The 16,141-nt window shown below is 38.5% G+C and overlaps 2 protein-coding genes across 3 annotated transcripts; both read right to left on the minus strand.

The window, feature by feature from the left end:
• Nucleotides 1-78: 78 nt before the first annotated feature.
• LOC117817970 (sideroflexin-1-like) lies at nt 79-9,860 on the minus strand. Its single transcript, XM_034690788.1, is given in 12 exon segments — nt 79-2,664; nt 2,666-2,696; nt 2,881-2,928; nt 4,599-4,648; nt 4,916-4,965; nt 5,059-5,186; nt 5,354-5,439; nt 5,738-5,813; nt 5,919-6,017; nt 7,589-7,759; nt 7,855-8,024; nt 9,770-9,860. Coding segments are annotated over 11 exon segments (969 nt in total). The 5' UTR covers nt 8,019-8,024; nt 9,770-9,860; the 3' UTR covers nt 79-2,598.
• A 173-nt stretch (nt 9,861-10,033) lies between these two features.
• Nucleotides 10,034-14,013, minus strand: LOC117817764 (serine/threonine-protein phosphatase 2A catalytic subunit alpha isoform-like). Of its 2 annotated transcripts, XM_034690532.1 has the most exons (8): nt 13,554-13,980; nt 12,824-13,033; nt 12,523-12,696; nt 12,344-12,433; nt 11,718-11,879; nt 11,476-11,594; nt 11,279-11,360; nt 10,034-10,994 (listed from the first exon to the last, which is right to left on the minus strand). In XM_034690532.1, exons 1-7 carry the CDS (start codon nt 13,653-13,655, stop codon nt 11,288-11,290), a joined length of 930 nt encoding a protein of 309 aa, XP_034546423.1. In that variant the 5' UTR covers nt 13,656-13,980; the 3' UTR covers nt 10,034-10,994; nt 11,279-11,287. The 2 variants fall into 2 exon arrangements, with proteins under 2 accessions (XP_034546423.1, XP_034546422.1); XM_034690531.1 differs by having other exon boundaries at nt 10,034-11,360; nt 13,554-14,013.
• Nucleotides 14,014-16,141: the final 2,128 nt, after the last annotated feature.

Here is a 16,141-nt window from a genome sequence, read left to right on the forward strand (position 1 = left end):
CAGATATGTCTCTTTTTAACCAGAAGAGGGCGCTGCTGAGCCATCAGCGGTGTCTAAACATGATCTAATGACCAGACACAAGTTTCACCAATTTATTTCATCCAGTTCGTTTAAACATCAAATCACCCCAATGTACTGCAAAACAATCAAATACCATTTTTTACCATAATATTCTCTTTAAAAAATACTCATTTAATTGATGCAAAGTGTGAATGACTTCTTCCCCTTGAGTCGCCTCGTATCGCTTTGGCTGTGATGACACTTCATTTGATTTGGTAGATTGAAGCTTGTGAAGATGTTATTTATTAGGGAGTTAATTAACAATTTTAAGCACATACAAATGAATTAGTTCTCATTAGTTTGGGGATAATACTCAGAGATATGTCCATCAAAGGAAACATTTAATATTCCTTTTTTCTTGCTGTAATATGATCAAGTATTGCGATCAGGAAACTGAACAAGGTTCAATAAGTTGTAAAAATGTGCAGCATTTAAAATCTGTTACAACATTGTGCTTTTGTGGACTAAAAACACTGCAAACAGCTGTGACTGTAAATGCTACATTCATTTTACCTTACCACTAGAATAACATACTCACTTCAAACCAGCTGGGGAACAGCTCCAACTCCAACTCTACTTTTACAGCAACATATGCAAATAGATTTACAGTATATTAAACATTTAACACAGACATTACACACCATGATGAGCAAAAGATGCAATGAAAACAAAACAGTGTTCACAAGCATTAATGAGGTCTCTAAATCTGAAATGAAAACATTTGCATTAATCGGATCAAACAATTTTAAAACACTGAATTCTATAAATCACTTTTTAAAATTCCAACGAAGGAAAAGTTGGTCAAAGACTTAATTTTACATTTTATGGATCTTTGTATCTTTGAGTCCATCTTTTCCTCTGTTATCCCTGATTTTTAAAATGTCAAATAATAAATCATGCACATTGCTGTACCATATCTCTCATATGAATTATCACACAATAAAATACACACCAGAAGATCAACATGCAGCCTTTTGGATTAGCCATCAGGTTTCAAGTCCACAGTTTACACCAGCTGAGTACGACCAACATATCAGACGCACATTGTTATCTAAGTAGAGAATACTGCATGGGGAGGGACAGACTAAAAGTTACAACATCAGGCTACACCTGCTCTATCGGCTCGACAGGAGAGAGCTGTGATGCAACTGCAGGTAATAACCAAAGTGTAATTGTGCTTCACTTTAACAGCTAATCATAACACTGATCAGGACGATGTTAACTATACTTTAAGTTGTTATCTTCTCTAAGTTCACTGGCTGAGGTGACAGTACTATGTATTGTGTTGTAGTAAATACAAATGTGCTCTTTTTGAAGGATTCACAGAAGAGGTGTTTTAAAACAGTAAAAGTCAAAACTGAAAGTAATGTTTGTCAGTCAGATCCGTCTGTATATCCTCCTTGCTTTCCTCAATACTGAACTTCATATTGAACAGTCTTAAAATGCATATTAATGTGCAATAATAATACTGTATAAACAACCATGATTAAATGGCTTCTCGGAAATAAACCTCTTGAGATGCTGCATTCAGGTACAGAAGGTAAAGTCTGTGTAAGGCATGGCTGACTTGTTGAATTTTGCACATTCCAAATACTCTGAGCAAATTTTTTTTTCCAGATTAGGCAAATCAGAACCAGTATGTTTTAACATGAATAACACAATTTCCCCATCATTTTGTCTCCAAGTGTGATTAAATATGCAGTGAATTAGTTTGTAAATGATAGGTTAAATTTTGTTATGCGCTCCATAGAAGGAGTGGTTTGTTCATGCATGTTTGGCAGGCAGAATAAATATGTTTAACACTGATATTAAGACATCAATAGCACCGTGTTGGCCCATCAATGGCTGCCAACACCAAGCATCACATTTTATAGGGTGGATCCCTTGAGAATATTCCAGGTTTATGATTATACACGGCGAGGCTTCAAGGCTGGCTGAATGTCCCTTATTTGGCAAACTAAATTCAATCAAAGTAAGTTTAAGTGAATGCTTCTCATTAAAATAACACTGTCACATGTAGGAGGTTGTTATAAACTCAGTAGTTAGTACAGATTTGGCAAATGCATGAGCTGCAGAAGTCTTTGACTAATCAATGCTGATTATAATCAGTAAAACCTATCTGGGAAATAACCTGTCAGCCAACCTAACATAGTGAGTATGCAAATGGTTTGGCAGCGCCCTGCAACCAACAAGTCATCAACATAAAAAATACTGCACTGAAAAAAAGTCCACTTGAAACAACCTAACGTGGGGCCCCTAAACTGTATCATGATCAACATTACTTTTCCTCTGGCCCAGTCAGAGAACATCATCTCGAGCAGTTACAATAAAATCAATAATCACATTGACAAAAGCAAACATCTCATTACAGAACAGAGTGAGTGAGAGAGGGAGGTCCTCAAATATCCATCTGAACAGTGAAAAATGAGGAGACACAAACTTAACTTTGGCACATTGAATGAGGAGGGCTGGCAGAGAGAGAGAGGACTGAGCCTGCAGCTGTGTTATGGCAGTGTTTGGATGAAGGGGGCCTCACACTCATAGCCCTTTGTTGAAGTAGACTCTCTCCACTTCAGGGTGGTTGGCTCTGATCTTCTCCTGCAGCCTCCGGCTCCAAGCGGCTGACTGATATAGAGCTGGAGCGTGCAGAGGACATGCAGGGGTTAATGGGTCAAACATATACACTGTAGGCGTATTATGCAACTCTACAGGCTTAAGGATCATACAAACTGCATTCATTCTGCTAGAGATAAGGCTCATTCTGTGCCAATACCAGGCTAGTTGCTATCACTTCAGAGTTAAGTTAAACGTTGGACTCACCTCTTCTGAGGGAACAATGCACAGCACAGCGGGGTGGCAAACACCAGGCTGAAAAGAAACAATAATCTATTAAACAAACAGGCCTTTTCTTCGTACCTGATTGTCCTAAATTGATACAGCAGAATAAGAATGAGGGTAAATGAAACTGTAGGTCAGATGAGGATAGTTATTTCATGCAAAGCTCAACAGATATTGGATTTGAGACTGACATGGCAGCCAATGTAGTGCTTTTTTAAAGCTGAAATCATAAGACCTTTCCTTAGCACTCTGTAAAGAATATTTTGCATACCACCATCAGCTCAGCATAGCAGCAACCTCTAGAGCCAAAAATAGTAAGTCAATGTACATGCAAAATAAATCTGTAGTTCCTCAAGTGTCCACTAGGGCTGGCTCCAACGCTAAGCACCAATAGAGCCCATATGATTTGTCCAGTTTAAATCAGAATGAATTAAATGTTTTTTAAAAACTCTCCTGCTTGTATATTATTATAAGTATACTATTATATTAAGTTTAACACACTTAACCCTTTGTGGCTGTTTTGGCTGTGACAGGTTTGTGCTGTTTACCAGGCAGAAAAGCTATGACCACATTTAACTGCTTTGCTGGTTTCTAGATCCGCCAAAAGATAGTTACAGTCCCAGTTCTAACGTGGCAACTGCTACTGTTGGGAGTCATATTACCTCCTCAGAGACAAATGGATAACATCACAGAAACTAGGTCCACGTTATGTACAGTCTATGGCTGGAATGCTCTGCTGTATGCACTGACAGTGAAGCTCATCGACTGGTTTATAATATAATATAATATAATATTACATTATATTATATTATATTATATTATATAATATACTATAATATAATGTAATGTAATATAATATAATATAATATAATATGATATGATATTATATAATATAACATAACATAACATAACATAACATAACATAACATAACATAACATAACATAATATAACATAACATAACATAACATAACATAACATAATATAATATAACATTAAATTAAATTACACTAACACAAAGTTCTATTATAATGTTAAATATTTCAAAAAATGATATATCTGATATACATACTATTAAAGGGAAAGTAGAAATGTCTGCAGCTGAGGACTCGTCATCTATCCTCTAGAACAGGTGCGTGCGTGCGTGCGTGCGTGCGTGCGTGCGTGCGTGCGTGCGTGCGTGCGTGCGTGCGTGCGTGCGTGCGTGCGTGCGTGCGTGCGTGCGTGCGTGCGTGCGTGCGTGCGTGCGTGTGTACGTACTGTCCCCCATCATATCATTAATGCTGAGCTAAAGGAATGTTTCACATGATTTTCATTGCCTCTGTCTGAGGTCACAGGAGATAAAGTGGATCCATGAACATCAGGAGCACATGTGAGAGCATATGTGGGTAATTTTTGGGAGGAAGTCTGTTGAGCTTTATAGGAACTTTTTCAAGATTGTTTTCCAACTACTTCTACCCATTTACCGTAGATTTAACTCAGATAATGTGTCACAGAACGAGTAACAAATCACACTAAGATGGACTTTATAATAGAATCTTAGAAACTAGCAAGTCCTAGGGGCACATTCCTCAGAAGAGATCACAGTGGCATAAATATTTGGATTAGGGACACGTTGTATCCTTGCTGTCAGTAAGTAGGTTGAAATTTCAAAGGAATTTCACATGGCTGCTTATCAGGTGGCGCATCTGTGACGACTCACCAGAATCCCACCAGGCCGACTTGAATAGGTGCACTCATCCATGGGAACTTCTGAAAAGACCAGGCAGAACACGAATGAGAGACACAAAAGCAGAGCTGACTCCCCTCAGTGGAGTGGCCTCATGTCTGCGGTGCTTTTCTTTCATGCAATGTGTGATTACTAAAGAAAACTCAGTTGTGACACAGACTGGACGTGAAGCTCCAGCCATTTTAAACCTTTTTGGTATTTGAAAAATCAAGAATGAGGAGTTCCCTGAAGCCCTCTGTAGAGTAGTTTGTTAATTAAAGGATGTAGCTACATTTAAAAAATATTCCTACCTTCAGAAAGGCCTTCTTCTCCAAGTGGTTCATTAAGAATGGGGGGATAGCTGAAAAGAAATAAGATATGAACAACTGAAACTGTAGAAATGTATAACCTTTGACTTAAACAATGCTGCTAAACTACACAAAGACACTCATACCCATTCCTGGAGAAGCCATGAGGATTCTGGAGACCACAACCTGAGAGATAGCCTGCTGTGCGGCGTTTGTCGACTCTCCTAACCTGTTGTCGTTCTCATCTGTTACTGGGATGCCGTGTTTAAGTTCTCTGAAGACGAGCAGCACAGAGAATTAAATTATCTGACTTTAACAACATCTACAAAGAGGGATGTACTTTTAAAATGCTTTTCAAGGAACATTATAACTGTTAATGTTGTGTTGTCTGAAGGTTAAAGCCATTATGTGTTGTCCACATCATTTAAAACGACTGCTTACCTTTGTCTCATCAGGGGGATGTTGATACAGTTAGCAGCAGCTACAGCAGCGAATGGAACGAATCGTCCAATAAGAGGGGAGATGTGCTACAGCAACAGAGAGGTGGCACATAAAGAAGGGGAGAGAATGAGTAACTTTGCTCTATTGTTTCCTCAGAGCACACAAAATGTAACCCTTCACGTCTGAGGTCACTGCTTAGAACTGAGATGTTGTGCATGCAGGATTTTCTTTATACATTAAAGCTATAACGACAACAGCCTGAAACCAAAGCACGACCTTGTTAATAACACGGCTAAGTGGACTATTTGTGCATGCTTACGTCCCATTCAGCTGAAGGTGGATACATTAAAACGTGATGTAGGATGAGGTTAGATGAACCGATACCTTTGTTAGTGCATTTAGTCCTAAAGCGGTGGCAACTGCCCCTGTGGTGGCAGACACATACGCTGTGCCAAGCTGACTGCAAACAGAAGAGTCACAGTCACTTCAAGCAAAAACCACATGAATGATGCATTATAGGGGTTAATAAGAGCAGGTTAGCAGTGCAAACACTTCTGTCTCTTACCTGACTGTGATCGGAGCATCGCCGCTCCGGTTGGTGTAGTTGACTATTGCGTTGAAAGACTGATTGATCCACTGCCAGAGCAACACAGCTGGAGTTGTCCTACAAAATGAGGTACAGGGGATCCATCAGCACAGTGTTGAAGACCACAGAGATAAGAATGCATTTTATAAAACATAGAACAGATGAGTTTACCATTAAAAACATAAAGCTAAGCATTAATATGGTTCAGTAACACATACAAATGAATTAGTGATGATGATCTAAGTTGCAGAAAAATGTTGGAGCTATTACATTGTTTTGTATATTTCATTATTTTTACTTAAATCAATTGATTTATTTATTGTTATTTAATTTAAGGTAATTAACTTTGATGCCTTAGGGGTATTAGTGTATTTCGTTACTCACTTTATAGGTTGATAGTTTTGCACCGGGTGACGTCTCTATATATGGGTAGGTAAGATAGGAGGGGCGGACACTGGGGATGGTGAATGTTTTTTTACCGGGAGATTTGAAAGAGACGCTACCTTTTGTTTGAGTGAAGCTTTTTGTTATACAATAAACCACCAAAAGACTGAATACTTGGCTGGACATTGACACTTTTTGGAGGACCGTTTAAGATCCACTCTCCCCGTGCCCTGTGGCCGGGTTTTGATTTGAGATTTAAATTTTGTAAGTTGACCAAGTCAAATAGCCACTACACTTATTACTGAAGAAATACATACTAGATAATTGAGGGACTTATCAATATGTACATATCTTACAGCAAAATGTCACATATCATTTAGCTTATAATAAATGTAAGCCTAGTATTGTAGTAGTACAAAATTAATTAAAGCAAAAACACCACTAAAAGCAGCTGAAAGGTTGATGTACAAAAGATTTGCATGTCTTCAAAATACATGTAGCAACTTCGATATCTATAAGATCAGTTATTTATGACATGCTCAAAATGAGATGATCAATAAAATACATCAAGTTGCACATTTATGTTGAAAAAGCACATTTCTCTTTACAAACACAATGGATTCATTCATTAAATTAAATCACACTGGAGGTTAAAAACAAACACAGCAACCCTCTGACCCTCTCTATCCACCCACACACAGGGTAACAGAGTGCTTATGCTGTATGAACTACAAGTGTCACTACTTAAATCTGTTTAATCCAGATCTCCAGGTCAAAATTCATTCACTTGTACATTCATTCACAGTTCTCACAGTAGTACTATAAAGTGTTCAACTTAATAGATTAGATAAGCTTTACTCTATTGTTCTAAGAAGAATTTAGCCTTGGGCAATAGTGCAAAAGAAATTCTTATCTCAGTGCAACTGGCAACCACACAAGCAGATCAGGAGGGCTCTATGGGAAAATCGAGAACTGAAGATACTAACAATAAGATTCATAAATATGCACAATAATGTAAAAAAAGAAAAGAAAAGAAGGTTGGTGTTCAGTCTGGTTCAGCAGGGGTCAAACTGAGCTGGTTGTTTGTTCAGCAGTGTGACTGAGGTGTGAAGAGAACAAAGCTTAAACTTTTCTTTTCAATTCCATTCTTCACAAACAACCCCAATAATGTCTAACTGAATGTAACAGTTTAAATCCAGGGAGTATAATCTATAAACTTCAGTGTTAAACTTACAGTTCAACAGTACAATCTTTCATTTTCTTACTTGTAAAACGTCATCATGCACCCAGTGATGGTCATGTTCATTGGAACCTGTGCTGACATGCGTCCGATCAGGATCATCTTCTCCCCGGTGTCGGGATGGAAAGCTGAGTCAAAAACATACTTGGCCCTCCACAGTTCATCCTCAGTCAGACCTGGGGACACTATACCCTGTCTAGGGTACAGTAAAGGGAATCTGTTGAGACTAACTCATCTTTGAATTGACATCCTTGTTATTGGTGCCAGTTTTACAGCTGCACCTTCATTTACCTGTAGTCAGTGATGACTTTGTGTGCATTAGCTAGTTGGTCGTTGGTGAGTAGGATGTTCCTGGGGTCTGTGACAGTGAAGAAATGTTTGGCCCGACCAATGAATGTGCTCTGGTCCCACCGGGGCTCTTTGATGTTTATGGACGTGGATAGCTCTGAGGCCATATTTATCTGGGGAAAGGAAAGTGTTACACTCATCATGTCAGAGATGTGGCCGTAGAAAAAGGATGAGGAGTTGATGATGAAAAATTCAACAAAATATGAACGGCACAGGCTAATCTGAGACAAACATGCTGAAATAAAGCCCAAATTGTGTATACTGTAGCATAAATATATGAAGGTTAATTATCAAGGATAACTGTGTTACTTTAGGCTTTGAATGAGGGAAATTCTTGCAGGTTTAAAGGGCACTGCTCCAGCTCTCAGCCCGGGAGTTACAGACCTCCACTTCTTGTTTTCTTTTGCAGACACAAGTCAGTGTAGGAGGTCTTTTGAAAATAAAAGCCCCTGTCTGGATTGCCTTGGTGCTTATTCAGCATATTGTTGCCATGGTGACGGCTGACCTGACATGAGGGTTGTGAAGCACTAAATTGCAGAGCCCTATAATGGGAGCAACCAACCCCCAAACTATGCCTGCAAGCAGCTCTCTGGAAGTGACAAAGCCCTCTGCATGAGTCTGTGAATAGCTGTGAACAAAGTATTTAATGTGTAGCAATACAAAACAAATTGCATCAAGGTTAACTGAGGACCAGAAGTTATGCAATATAAATTTACTGAATCACCTAAACATGTTTGCATTTATGATTTCACAATTCAAAACCCAGATAAGATTGGCCTGCACTGAAAACACAGCAACATCAAAAGCATCATCTCTGTGGATATGCAAGCTCATTTCCCCTGTGTGTTGGTCCCTGTAGTCCAGTCTGGTCTGGTTTTTAACTCTTTGTTTTATGCTACCAATCAACTACAGGGTGACCCCTAAGTGCAGTAACTCAGTGCAGGGATGTGCAGCAGCAGCAGTAGCAGCAGCAGCATGATGAAACTCCACCTGAAATTGCACCAAAGATGGCTGCTGGATTGACAGGAATACAGTGAAGTCTCTGTTTGCTGGCGTGCAGGAGGCGTGCTGTCTCTTTAAATTAAATTAGACCCCATAGGGTTCTCACGAGATGACAACAAGACATCCCTCACTGAGCCTATCCAATAAAACACTGATTTAATGAAGGATTTTGAAATGTGGTTATTGGGCACATCCGGTTGTAAATAGCACTAATATACGCTTCATTAGTGCTAGAGGTGATATCAGAGGACTGAACTTTGGACTAACATGGCCTCTGATCCTCAAACCCTCTACGGCTTCTGCCCTCACTCTCAGCCAATCAAAGGCGGCCTGTGTGGCTACACATTAACATGCAATTCACAACACCTTGCAAATAAATATACATTTATGTTACTGAAACACTACACCCCAGCATCCAATTACAGATATTTAAGCCATCATGTTTTACATTCGACATTTTTTACACTGGAAAATTCAGCTTTCAGTCTGTGATATCAGGGTAAACATGCTCTCTGACTGGATACGGTTAATTGTTCAGCCCGCCGTAGACCAGTCAAATCTGGACTGTAACTGGGGGTATTGTTGCAACTGCACAATGCAATTTTACATTAACCAGACAATGAATAAATAAATAGCATCAATGTAAAAACGACTAATTAAGCACAGCATCTGTACAGTCCGATAATTGTCCAGCTGTGCGCTCCCAGATTCAACTAGTATCAGCCTGCCACATCCACACATTTAGGGGGCTGCCAAACCCCGTGTAATGACACGGAGCTCGGACATGCACGCTGCTGTTCTGTACAATATCGACGTCTAGCTGGATCCATTTTAAAAAGATGGACAGGTTACTTACTGCGCTGTGGGCTCCAGCGGACTGCAAGTGGTGTCCCTGAAAGGCTGCAGCCAGCTAATTTTACATGCAGCAGCGTCAGAGCGCACTGAGGTACATCACGCAGTGTCAGGAACCTCGGCGACAAAATAAAAGCCCTGCTTCAAAGCTGCATTCAAAACGACCGTCGTTTCAATAATAAATAACAACTTGAAATAAATAATTTCTTCTGCTTTATAAAACAAACAAACTGACAAACAAGCACAAATAAATACATCTGGGTGAACATCAGGGGTGACAAATTATGTTTTATTTCACGCCGAACTTTACAGTAGGCTTTTATTTTTTAGCAGTTTACTGAGCATTACATCCGTTTGTGCTCCGACATTTCTGTCGACTTGATTCAAAGGCAGTAAATGATTAATAACTGGTAAAACTTTGGATTTACACACACACACACACACACGCGCAAACACACAAACGACTTTGAATACATCTGCCTGGCATTATAAGCGGCACTTGTACTAAGTATCGCTTCAAATTAAAAGAAGCATTCTCTCGTCCATGCAAATAAATATATATGCATCTGAAAAACATAAAACATATGACACAATTGAATTTAAAAGGAGTCTCCTTTCATAGCTTGGCCCTTTAAGGTTTCATATTTATGATAAATGCCTGCATACGAAACAAAAAAAAAGAGAAAAAAAACCCAAGAAGAACTTGCCTAATTTTCTGCACATTTATTAGGCTGTGACAGATTTTTGTGTCTGTGTTGATAATAAGCTTTTTTTAAGCATCTGTTTCCATCTAGTGGTGGCTGACCAGAGAGAATAATGCCACAAAAACATACCTTGACGATAATAAATGAAGAAGCAGCATGTCTATAATTTGTGTAGCTGTAACTGCAAAACAGTAAGGTATATATATATATTTTTTACAACTGATGTAATTTGAACCAATATTGCCACTTAAATAAATTACATTTACTCCCATAAGAGACAACAGAGCAGATAGAGCTACTTACACTATAACTAGGGTATAAAAAGGAAAATAGTCTGTCAGTGCTGTGTGATAAAAATTAAATACAAAAGTGCAAATAGAACAAATTCATTTTCAGAAGTCTACTCCTATCATCTCAATGCACAAAATAAGCGGTTGCATTTCATTTACAAAAAGGAAATAGTTCACGTATAATTACTGCAACCTTTGATTTGAGGCCATGCCATGTGAAAGATGCAGACAGATTCTGTAAATGGAAACACACTCAGGTCATTATCACCCAAACAGAAAGGTTACTTACATTTAGCTGTTATTTTCAGCATTACATCATTCGTGTTTCCTGGCAAACCAGCAGATAATATGACGGTGATGTTCATAGTAGCAATCATTTATAGTAATAAAAACATCATGCACAGAGAAGAAAGAGTTGTATGTGATAGTTTCCATTTCATTGTGATTATGGCACACATATTTTGGTCCACAGGGTGATGAATGACTTTTTTTACGTCTGGCCTCTTTTGCCTTCCTCACCAGAGATCTTTACAGGAAATAGTCCGGTGTTCGCCGCGTCACATGTGGCTCCCCTCTGCGGGGCGCAGGGTCGAACTGTAGGCTAAATCAAGTAAAAGGCAGGTTTTAACACACATCCTAGGGTGCTAATTAATTCAAAGAAAGTCAGAAGAGTCCATGTGAAAAACAGACTTATTGAAAATGAACATTTAACTTACAAGGAGTATTTCAATGTGTCATCAAGTTCCATGATTGCTGCCTGGTTTCCACAACGATAACAATAGTTTGGTGCACTGAAGATCGTGACTACATTGCGGTCATGGCACCAATTATAACCCTGGATCAAGAGAATACTTACATTAAACCTATATTAATTAATTACATGTAATGTCATAGCAATGCCAGCTGTGTACCAAGAAAAAATGGAAAGATCTGAAAAATTCAATAAATCTAAAAGTACCTCCATGACCAGCTGGTGGGCTCTTGAGACCAAAGTTAGGCCATTTGCGTGGTTGAAAGTCTCTGAAATGTCCTGCCCGAAGGTGTAACCAGCACCACGGGGTGAGATTCCCCAGCCACCACGATCATCTGGGTCTGACCATAACAAGTCACACATTGGACCCTGAAATATGTAGGAAAATAAAATGTAAAGTTTTTACAGCAAAAAACATCTAATATTCAGAAGTGCAGTTTTAGACAATGATGAAATAAAAATAAAAACTCCAATACTGCAACTTAAAATGATTCACATTAAAGATCAATTTGCTGTTAAGTTTCACTTGAGCAACATGTTAGCAGAAAATTGAACCACTACATAAAGATATTTGAAAAGCATGTAGCAGTAATTATTTTGCTCAAAAACATGCCACAGTTTTAAAATTATTGCATATTTTTCATTTTTCTGTAAACTCTATGGAAAATTTGTAATAATGAATTAACAGCTGCAGTGATGCTGAAGCACAGTTGCAGCTGAATGCACAATCACACTCCAAAACCTGAATATTTTAACATTAATTTGTAATCCTTGTAAAGAAGACTCTAGAAAGGATGTCATGGTAAACTCCTCTCAAGTTTTTCAGCATTTACCTCATGAGGAACCTCCTGCAGGCGATCCAGCGCTCTGATGTGTTCCAGTGTGTCTATGGAAGGGGACAATCCGCCGTGGAGGCAGAAAATCTTACAGAGGAAAAAGAAAATACAACTGAGGGAGTCCCTTTTCTATATCTCACATCACATGCACACATCTTAACCCACACACAATGTACCTGGTTGTCTACTAGTGCTGTAAGGGGCAGATAGTCAAACAGATCCGTGAAGTACTTCCAAACATTGGCATTGCCATATTTCCTTAAACACTCGTCATAGAAGCCATACACCTGTGTGATCTGTCTGCTCTCATGGTTCCCTCTTAGGATGGTGATGCGTTCACGGAACCGTACCTAGAAATAAAAATGTATACATTAACAAGACAAACTACATATTGTCTCCAACTTCAAAGCCATACACAAGTTGCATGGAATCTATTATAACAGAATAAGAGGCAAACTATTTATATATATATTTTACCTTAAGAGAGACCAGCAGGGTAACTGTCTCCACAGAATAATAGCCTCTGTCAACATAGTCTCCCATGAAGAGGTAGTTAGTGTCTGGAGACTTCCCTCCAATCTTAAACAGCTCCATTAGGTCATGAAACTGACCATGGACATCTCCGCAGACTGTTACTGGACATCTCACCTCCTGCACATTGGACTCCTTTGTCAGGATCTCCTTAGCCTTAAAAGGAGGAAAGTGAAGCAAAAAAGGTAACACTGAGTATGGTGCAATGTAGGGATTCAAAATAGCCATGTTTATCCTTTTTGTGACACAATCTCATTAAAGACTTGAATGAATTAATATTCACCACATTCCTGGCTGTGAATTCATATTATTATCATCATGATTATTGTTATTATTATCATTATTACTATCATGATTTTTGTCATTATTATTATTCATCTTGCTGTGGTATGTCAGTGCACTCCACTAAGAGGCAACAAGAGTGGGCGTAGCTAGGGAAAAACATTTTTGCTGGCATGCCCCTCCATCTTCTTGGCGACTGTGTTTTCCCCTAAAATGAACTGCATGATGTAGCTACAGGCAAATGGTGCGCTACAAAGCAATGGCACATGCATTAACAGACATTAGTTCATGCAATACACCTGAAATAGTTCAGGGGCTGAAACAGATAATGGTCTGCTAACATTCAGCGAAGCTAATGACTGATAGCTGCGCTGCCTTCCTGCGCAAACCTTACCTTTTCACACAGGACTTTAACCTGATTCTCCGATAACTGTTTGCACTCATTCAGCTGTTCAATCCATCCGTCCAACTCCTTGGTGAATGACTTGTCGTCCATGCCTGGTTTGCCGTCAGCTGGAGAGCCGAACAGCTTAAAAATTCGTCGGGTGCACCTCTTGCTATTTTGTTCGTTTTGATGGCCCGGCTACGCTACGTCCTACCACCACGCTCCCTGGTCATTCGCTGCGTATGTGGATTTGTGGTGTGAACGCGCGCATTTGTGTGCGCTACGCGAAAATAAATGCGTCAACAGCCGTGCGTCCCTGCAGTTTGGTGTTGACAAAAATGTTTAGGTGACATGCCCCATAAATGATGCGTATCTACTTTTAAAACGACTGGGAGCAGACAGTTTGCTGTTTGTGTCGCAGTGAGAATAGAACTGTCTCACCGAGCTCTCAAACCCAACCCAGATAACTCTCATCTGAAATGAGGGTCAGCAACAATCATATTTATATCACTGCTGTTTGACCCTTCAAAAGAAAATGTTTTACTAATAGGCTGTCAATTTTCATTTTTTGGTTTCGGGGGAAATTCTTAATTAGTATGGTGAATCTTGTTTTGTGTTTTCTGGATGTTTTTTATTTAAAATGTGTAATATGCACAGAACCCATTCTGCCACTATGATGTAAAAACAGATCCTTTAGTAAGAATAACTAGAAACGTGTACTGTCTTCTCAAATTAATGACTAATTAGAGCAAAAATAAAGAATTATTACTGCAAAATAAAACAAATATTTGGTATACAGTATTTTAACTTAGCCTGTTGCTGGATTAGGATTAAAAAATGTGAAAAGTAAGTTTAAGATTCTTGAGGTACTTCATAAATGTTTTATCAAAACTAAAATGATTCAAGAGTATATTGTAAAGAGAAGTGAACAGCTGCAGGTATATATCACACTCTAAACAATAACAAGGACATACGTACCACAATAAGCAAGCACTTGGAAAAATTGTAAAGAAAGATCCATTGTGACATGCTCCATAAATGATGTGTATCTACTTTTAAAACGACTGGGAGCAGACAGTTTGCTGTTTGTGTCACAGTGAGAATAGAACTGTCTCACTGAGCTCTCAAACCCAACCCTGATAACTCTCATCTGAAATGAGGGTCAGCAACAAATCATATTTATATCACTGCTATTTGACCCTTCAAAAGGACATGTTTGACAAATAGGCTATCTATTTTAATTTTTTGGTTCCAGGGGAAATTATTAGCATGGTGAATCTTGTTTTGTGTTTTCTGGATGTTGTTTATTTAAAAAGAGTTAATATGCATAGAACCCATTCTGCCACTATGATGTAAAAACACATCCTTTTAGTAAGAATAACTAGAAATGTGTACTGTATTCTCAAATTAATGACTAATTAGAGCAAAAATAAAGAATTATTACTGCAAAATAAAACAAATATTTGGTATACAGTATTTTAACTTAGCCTGTTGCTGGATTAGAATTAAAAATGTGAAAAGTAAGTTTAAGATTCTTGAGGTCTTTCATAAATGTTTTATCAAAACTAAAGTTTTTCAATAGTATGTTGTAAAGTAAAGTGAAGTGCAGCAGGTCTACATCACACTCTAAACAATAACAAAGACATATGTAGGTAGGGCCTACCACAATAAGCAAGCACTTGGAAACTTTGTAAAGAAAGATGTGACATGCATCTTCAAACAGAACAGGAGGACAGCCATCTACCTCGTCATTAGGTGCAATCCCATGGTGGTAGTGTTTAAAATATTAACCCATTTTCACATCAGGAAGAACAGACCTCCATTGTCATTGCTTGTCTGGCCCTCCACTTAACGAAAGAGGAACAGCCAGGAACAAATGCTGCAATGACATGACCAGATCAATTCATTACTGAGTTACAGTAATGAAAGTTGAGATCGTATAAGATAATATCATGGCTAATAATGATGTACGTTGTTAAAACAAAATAGTTTTGCCTTTATATCGTTGATGTGAGTCTATTACAGATTGTCACTAGAAACCTATCCTAGGCCTACATTGTTTTTAATAATTGCTTTTTAAAGCAAATTTTAGCTATCGTTTCTCACTACCACATGTGAGCTAGGACGCCCATAGTGTTAGTATCAGTTTGCTGTTATGATGTTAAAGACTGTAATGCAGTTTAGGTGCAATTATTAACTGGGTTGCACAACTGTTTTTTATTTGTTTGTAAAATACCAATTATTTTGAAAATGCTCATCTTTCTTCTACAGATGCACTTTTGAAATATCTAAATCCATCTGCTGCTATCCCTGGACCGTCTGTGACCCCTTCTGCTCCCTCCACCTCTGCACAGGCAAGTGATGCTCCATCGGGGTCATCTGCCTCCACCTCTGCAGGCACCTGACATTGAAGTAGTCTTTTATGTATTAAAAAAAGTATATGTGATTCAATTTCTTAATTATTTTTGTTTTGTTATTCATCAATAAAAACAGACAGGGTCCTCTAATATGTACTGTGTGCAGTCTTTGAAATGTATTGTATTTATAGGTCTTTGTTTTTCTGTACTGAGTTGTTTATGTATTCTATTTTTATGTAT

This window comes from Notolabrus celidotus, chromosome 8, assembly GCF_009762535.1.
Source record: "Notolabrus celidotus isolate fNotCel1 chromosome 8, fNotCel1.pri, whole genome shotgun sequence".
Classification (NCBI taxonomy): domain Eukaryota; kingdom Metazoa; phylum Chordata; class Actinopteri; order Labriformes; family Labridae; genus Notolabrus; species Notolabrus celidotus.

Bases quoted from the DNA above. Each gene is read 5' to 3' on its own strand.
- LOC117817764 (XM_034690531.1), bottom strand. From the start codon at position 13,655: ATGGACGACAAGTCATTCACCAAGGAGTTGGACGGATGGATTGAACAG. The intron at 12,697-12,823 runs GTAAAATATATA...TTTTATTTCTAG, and splicing joins CCCTGCTGGTCTCTCTTAAG to GTACGGTTCCGTGAACGCAT. The intron at 11,361-11,475 runs GTAAGTTAAATG...TACTTGATTTAG, and splicing joins GACACATTGAAATACTCCTT to CCTACAGTTCGACCCTGCGC.